Source organism: Pygoscelis adeliae, unplaced genomic scaffold (assembly GCF_000699105.1).
Source record: "Pygoscelis adeliae isolate BGI_AS28 unplaced genomic scaffold, ASM69910v1 Scaffold108, whole genome shotgun sequence".
NCBI classification, from domain to species: domain Eukaryota; kingdom Metazoa; phylum Chordata; class Aves; order Sphenisciformes; family Spheniscidae; genus Pygoscelis; species Pygoscelis adeliae.
In genome coordinates, this window is record NW_008825498.1 from 1,742,982 (window position 1) to 1,750,188 (window position 7,207).

The window sequence follows — 7,207 nt, forward strand, 5'->3', positions numbered from 1 at the left end:
GAGGATATTACAAATCCCGGAGGAGGTCATAAACCGTAACTCTGTTAAACAGAACTGAAACACTTAAATAAATTGACTGAACTATTTTTACACACTATCACCAGTGGAAAACTCAAGCTGGAAAACACTGCACAATGCCCGTTTTGTTTAGCGTGTTCTCATTACAGACTAGAAACGAAGCAGCATCTTACACAATTTGCAGTTTCTAATAAAAGGGAAGTGCATTTGGAAAATCAAGCCTCGGTTTTAAAAGCTGAACAATTTAATGACCCCCAATTTAAGGCTGGGGTTTGTTTGGTTTCTTTATACCACTGTCCCAGCTGCAATTGCTTCAACCCTGTCTTGGGGAAATCTAGTGTTATGATATTTCTAAAGGGAGCATCATGTTGCACTCGCCATCTGGGAAGCAACCTATTACAGGATTTCCTTCCCCTCAGGGAGGGACAGTTAATGCAAGGCCATTATCTGCTGTAAGCAGGAAATTATGCTAGAAGGGTTCAACTACTTAAGGCTCCTTCTTTAAAGTCCCACTCAGAAGGCAGCAACCTTAAGATTCAGCCTTAAAGCGAAAGACTTTCAGGCATTAAGGTTTTTGAAAGATGTTCAGGCAGGACAGTATGTTCAAGCATGTGGGAGGGGTTTTCAACGAGCAAAGGTGTGCAAGAGTTTAATTTCTTCAGGAACTCGGCAGAAAATTCAAACAGCACGGAAAATTCAGACAAATTATTCTTTGTGGGACATAACGCAAAGACACTGGCACAGTCTTCTAACAACGTTTTATGACCTTTACTCATGTTTAGGACATACCACGTTTCAGGCGTGCTATTTATTCTGAAGGACACACCTGCCAAATACAGTGCAATACCAAGGGGCAAAGATTTTGTTCTTACAATTCAAGTTATGCAATCTAATGAATATACAACTCCTCAAAGCAAAAACTCAGGAAGAAACGTCAAGTATTCCTCTGCTCCCCACCACGCCAGTCTGGACTCTGTAGAAACAGGAGCTGCGTATAACAACTGTTTTCTGCTGCCTTGTGTTCTAAAAATACCCAAGCGAAGAACAATCTAGCCTAAGAGAGTCGCTAAATAGAGTTAAAAACAAAACAGAACAAATTCAGGAAAGCAGAAAGTTTACCTTTAGTAAATAAAGAGAACTCTGGTTCTGGGGAGAGTGGAAAAAGTATCTGGCATCTTCCTAACCTTTGCATAATTAATAAATCCTCTGAGAAACAGCAGAAAACCTAGATGGAAGAAACACATTTGTCCAGTTAACACAGGTGTTGCTTCTTCAATAGCAGTTCAACTCACCGTTATTAGTACAGAGGGACCTAAGTTGCTGGGATGCACAATAGCTGATTTAATACAAGATTATTTTTTTTTTTTTTTTTATCAATGACATCTAATCTTTCAGTTTCAGGCAATCTCAAAAACAAACTTTCCTTAGGCAATCACAGAACTTTTGACTCCAAATGAGATCCAGTCGTTTCCAAAGGGGGGGGGGGTGGGGTGGAGAAAGACCACAACACACCCTTCCATTTAAGATATAAGAACAGATACAACATCAGTTACTATGAAGACAAGCATTGTTCTCTTCTTTACTCCTTCTGGATGACAAACAGGATGCTGCCACCAAGAAATGACAAAAGGACAATGTTTATGTGTACCTTTAAAACGCAGCAGGCATTCAGTAAGAGGAAGAGTACTCTGAGGGTTACATTTCAGTTTTACATCTATACGCACGTATTTTAATAGCCAGTAAAGCTATGCTCACAAAAGCCCTAATTGCACTTTGCAAAGTTTTAAGTATGCATTCCCTCTTCCCCCCAGAACAAACACTCACCTAGTACAAGGAAGACCCACCAAAGCCAATACTGGCCATCGAAGTAACCAGGAAAATAGGTGGAGAACTAAAAAAAAAAAAGAAGGAAAGAAACAAGTTAGAGCACACGGCAGTTTCTGAACCCAAATCTATTCTCACCAACTTCAGCAGTAACCAGATAAAGCCTGCTGCATACAAGAGAGCTTATAGAATGCTACATTTCATCAACTGCACGGAGTGCAGGGAACAAGCTACCTCCACGAACTTTCATTTAAGGTTTTTCTACACACGTCAGACCAACTCTAACCAAGGGGAATGAAACAGATTCAATACCCAGCCATAAACTCTTGCAATGAGTGGAGCAGAAGACACTACTGAGCAAATACTCCTATTTTCCCTGAGGTCTCTGATGCTTATAAACCACCGTTGCAGTTTCTGAAAGGGAAGACCAAGTTTGCAGCAGTGCATCACGCTAATTACACTGTAAGGTTGGATAGTATAGCAAACAAAAGTACAGTTGACAAAGAAATCCCAGGTCTGTGGAACCCTCTGACAAGATTTTCTATTGGGAAAGTTACTCCTATTGAATAAAAGGCACTGACACTATCAGAGCACCAAAGTTCACTATGTCAGTGGTAAATACAGTGTAATTTTTTTTGTTTTCATTCTATTCAAGTTTAAAAACCTAACAAAAGGTAAGCTTGTTATCAAAGTTTAAATCAAATCCACAGTTAAGGTCACCTGTTTCTGTCACAGCTCTTAATCCAGCAAATAGCTCTTAACACCATCATGACAAGGTGACCCCAAAAATCTTAACTTTCTACAGAAAAAGCAAACAGATGCTGTATTTACAAATTACAATTTCTAGCCCAAAGAGATTAGGTGTGAAGCGACAGCCCTAACACTAATGCTCTCTACTTCTACTTACGCACAGCTGATGAGATTTTTTGCTTGAAATTCCAAATTTGGCCTGGGATGTCTGCATGCCATTTTCACAAACACCTTCTTTTCATGGGCTCCAAATAAAGCTTTTCTGATATTTTCTCACAGTCCCTCCAAAAAAAGAGTTTGACTTTTTTTTTTTTTCCATTCCTTCCAGCATCAGCACATCTATATCCTTTTTTTTCCTCTCCCTGGAAAGGTTTCTCTTCCTCCAAGTTTTAAAAACACTATGTCAGCCTTTCTTGCTTCCGTAGGCAGGGGTCTGTGCCCAGCAGGGCCCTATCCTCGCACCCAGGCTTCCATAATACAAACCAGTTCTGATTAGTCATCCCCTTCCTCTCCCTGTGTGATCTGGTGGAGGGGAGCACAGTGGATGTTTTAACAGCCTGGATATGCCCAGAGTTTATACGGAAATAAAACAAAACAGAAAAGCGTGCTTCTTCCTGATCCCCTGCTGCTTGTGCCGCAGGCATGTCGCACCAGAGGGCACCAGCGGGCTTCTCCCGTCCATGTGACGAAGCGGTGGCTGCCTCTTCTTCCTCCAGCGAAAAGCAAACCTCACACCTCCTAATTTTTAGGTCCCTATTTCCCTCTCCTCATCGGCTACCCCACATTTTAGACATTTTTTTTTTTCCCAGAGGAGCACCTAAGGAACATCATACTGGAGAGAAACATCCCTGTGCTGACGGCAGGGCTTGCTTTATCTGGATAAACGTTTTACAAAGATCAGATCATTGTTACTGCTCAACACACAAACACATTTTGATCCAATACAGCAGCTCTGTCAGAGACAGCCATACTTGGGTGTGCAATCTTTATTCTTTTATTACAATAATAATTCCAGCATATAAACAGGACAGAATGATGAAAAAGCTCTGTTCTCAGTGAATAAGGGGCTCAAAATCTATTTCATTATAAAAAGCTAAATTTGTAACTAACTTCAGTATCAGTGAGCTAAAATGAGCGAGGGAAAAAGAGTAACAACGTCTATGTACATGTTTTTGCACTACACAACTTACCCTGACAATAAGGATCCACTTAATAAGAGACAGACCAAACCCAGAAATGGCTCCATATCGTCCTGCAGCTGAAGTAGTCAGACAGAAAGACAGGAAAAATCCAATCCAGTTGAAGAGGAATGCCACTGAGAAAGCAGGAGAAAAGCAGCAGGTCAAGCCCTCTTTATATTCCAAGGGGAAAAAAAAAAACCCAAAACATAAAACCCTTGCACACAGGTTTTTTCCTGGTGCTACATAAACATAAGTGTGAAAATAACTCTAGCTATTTTGGGTCACTGCCTGAAAAAAAGTAAGTTCCATCATGTACTTACTGAAAAAAGTGAGCATGAAAATGCCATCATTTCCTATCCTCAGCTGGTCGGTGTCGTCAAAGTCATCCCGTGTCACAAAGTCGTCATCCTGCAAATCAAAGGGAGGCAAGACGTGGGTGGATTTAAGTCAGTCCAGTCCATACAGCAATCCCAGCTGTGCATGTGGCTCTTCAAGAAAGGGCCAGCAAATTGTATAGCCCCCAAAAAGCAGTGTACAATGGAGGGATACAAAATGCTTCATTTAAATTTAAGGAAAGCCCCCCACGGGGCGGGGGGTGGAATCCTAAATCTCAAGAGGCTCCACATGCAAGCAGGAAAAATTCCTGCTTCTCATCCTGAGATGATTCAGGGCATGAAATATTAAGTCACTAGCAGTATTTCGTCGGGTTTTTTTAAGATTGTCAAGATTGGGCATGTTCTTGTTCTCACTGTAGAGAATTACCGTACTCATCAAAAAAATTAAACTTGTCATCTCAGCAAGGAATTTGGCTTCTATGAAGAAGCATAACGAGCAGTAGACATCTAATGCTAGCAGGGGTGGAGGAAGAGGCCGAACAAGAGATAATGTTGAAAAAACAAAAAGAAATAAAAAATGAAAAAATAATTATTCTGACAGAATGGTTTTATCATCCTTGTATCAGATACACTGACCTCTGGAAAAGTCAACTAAGCAAGCGGCAGGAGTATCAAGGGTAGATATGCTAGATGGCTGAACAATTAATCCTAAATCTTTTAAAAAAAACCCCAAAACCAAACAAACAGTGACAGTGCACACAGATACAGCACAGTTCCTCTGTCAGCTTGCCAAACTAATCTGGATAGCACATGCTGGCATTATTGAGACGTCTTACATCATCCTAGCTGCCCAGAGGAAAGTTAAAAAAACCCAACAAAATTAGCCACAGAACTCTTGGGAGTGTGTAATATCACCACCCAGAAAGCTTAAAAAAAAAAAAAGTCATGACACTTGATCGGCAGGAGTTAAACCAGAAATTCTACAGAAGAAACGTGCAGGACATAGAGCCAGCCAAGCATACTCACTCTTCCAGGAACCAAGGGAATTGTGGCTTCAGCCTTGGTTCTCTCTGCCTCATCATAACTAGGCAGTGTTGTGGCCACGTTGTAAGATGGAGGCTTAGGAAATCCTGACTCATCCTTGTAGTCAAAATAAGCTGGGGGGGAAAAAAAAAAAAAAGTTACATAGAAGGTAACTAGTCAGTCCTTAAGAACACCGTGTTGGGAATGAGAAGCGTTTCAGATGACTTCAAAAGACCCCAATATTCCAGACTGCTAAAGCCTGCCCCCCCGTCCCCTCCTCACCCTTCTAGCCTCTTGCCATCCCAAAACAGAAAGTGAAAAACACGGGAGCACCTTATACCTTATCTAATACAAAGCAATACGCAGAGCGCTACTTTAACATGCCTGGCTGTACTTATTTTTAAAACAATGATACATGCCGTGTCTCTCCTGACTTCAATAAACATAAGTAGTCATATTTTCAAGTCCAAGTGGTTTGAGTGAGTCAAAGAAGGATCACTGCAAGCCTCAATTTTTCCACAGAGACTCCAAATTGTTTTCTGATGGAGGGGAAAGGGATTGGAACAAAAATCAAACATAGCGTTTCTGAGCCCCAGTCGCTGAGACACACTAAGGAACCAGAACTAACAGGACATCTTCACGGTTAGTGTGCCAAGGCAGGACTCTCAATAGGTAGCTTGAGAAACACAATATTCAAACTTCTATCCAAAGCTGGCTGGCTGTTGGAGAGACTGACAGTATGTTGTATTTGGTTCACAAATCTTATTTGTACAATGGACTATGAAAGTTCTGGAGGGGAAAAATGAAAAGATTTACCTAAGTCAAAATACTCTGATATATAACCAACACAAAACAAGCTGGTTTGCTAAAAGCTATTAGCGAGCTACATGACAGTATGATGATTCAGAAGTATAACCCTTATGACCAGTATAAGTATAACCCAGACCTGAAAACTGCAGGAAGAGTGAATTCTTTAATCCCTTTTAAGTAACAAGTCCTTTTTGGAAGGAGCACAGCATCACCCAAATGCCAAATAACGAGAGGGGAACCACAAATCCTCACAGCACTTTGATTTTAATTGTCTTCAATCTACTAAGAACAATGTGAAATGTAACTTGAACACCACTTGATGGGATGACATCAGATGAATGTAGCCAAAACGCATCTTCTAAACCACAAGTAACAACAGTCTCTCTGGATCAATTCTGATCCTTTGCAGCCTTGGTAAGGATGCTGCAATGCCACCCGTCAATAAGGGGAACAATTAAGGAGGTAAGAAAGAACAAGAGAGCAAACCCAGCTATTTCCTTTCAGTTAAATTTACCTGTATTCTCCGCAGAAATGCTGCTGTAAGGCGGAGGGGCATCATTCACCACTGGTGCAGTCTCGCCTGGCTCCTCTTCATTCTGCAGCTGAACAGACCCACACACAAGAGAGGTTAACAGGGTTTCTCAAGTTCTGTGAAATTACCCCTGTAGTTTTAATTGCACACAACAGACTCTTCTGGAAGAAGACTGTTCTACGGCACCATGGGACATCCGAGCAGCTGCTCAGCTTCCCTCCGAAGCACTCCCACTTGAAATGATCAATATGCCATCTCAGCTTTAATGTGTTTTTAAACCACATCCTCACACACCTGGACTTCGACAAAGCACAGCATACATCTTTCCAATACCTTTCCATTTCCCTGGCACTTCCTCAGATTCCTCAGCTCACACTGCTTAGGAGCTGCAGTTGCATGTTTTAGTCGAGGAAATATCAGGAGATATCCAACAAGAGACTCCATTGCTGCCTCTGGATTTGCTAAGGAGGAGGGTTTTTTCATGGATACATTACATAATGATACACATAAATATGAATCTTGCCATTTCCCTTCAACCTTTCACACTGTATGACTGAAAAGGAGGCGGTTTATTTTGTGCACTGTGCTTCCCACAGGCTCTGTATAAATAACCATACAGCTTATCAAATGTACAGTGTCACTTGCATGAAGCAGGTATGCAAACGCAGGCTTTGATCAGAGAAGCTGACAATACCGGGCCAGAAGCGTTCAACACAGCACGCACCAGAAAGGAA

At 41.4% G+C, this 7,207-nt stretch overlaps 1 protein-coding gene across 1 annotated transcript in view; it reads right to left on the bottom strand.

The window, feature by feature from the left end:
* NDFIP1 (Nedd4 family interacting protein 1) overlaps positions 1-6,917 on the bottom strand; it is an 8,226-nt gene extending 1,309 nt beyond the window's left edge. Inside the window, exons 1-7 of the mRNA XM_009331462.1 lie at positions 6,807-6,917; positions 6,456-6,543; positions 5,135-5,265; positions 4,094-4,181; positions 3,783-3,907; positions 1,843-1,909; positions 1,138-1,243 (exon numbers count right to left, since the gene is read on the bottom strand). Of these exons, the coding sequence (XP_009329737.1) occupies positions 1,140-1,243; positions 1,843-1,909; positions 3,783-3,907; positions 4,094-4,181; positions 5,135-5,265; positions 6,456-6,543; positions 6,807-6,917 (714 nt within the window). The 3' untranslated portion in view covers positions 1,138-1,139. The remainder of the gene's footprint in view (positions 1-1,137; positions 1,244-1,842; positions 1,910-3,782; positions 3,908-4,093; positions 4,182-5,134; positions 5,266-6,455; positions 6,544-6,806) is intronic.
* Between the last annotated feature and the right edge of the window lie 290 nt (positions 6,918-7,207).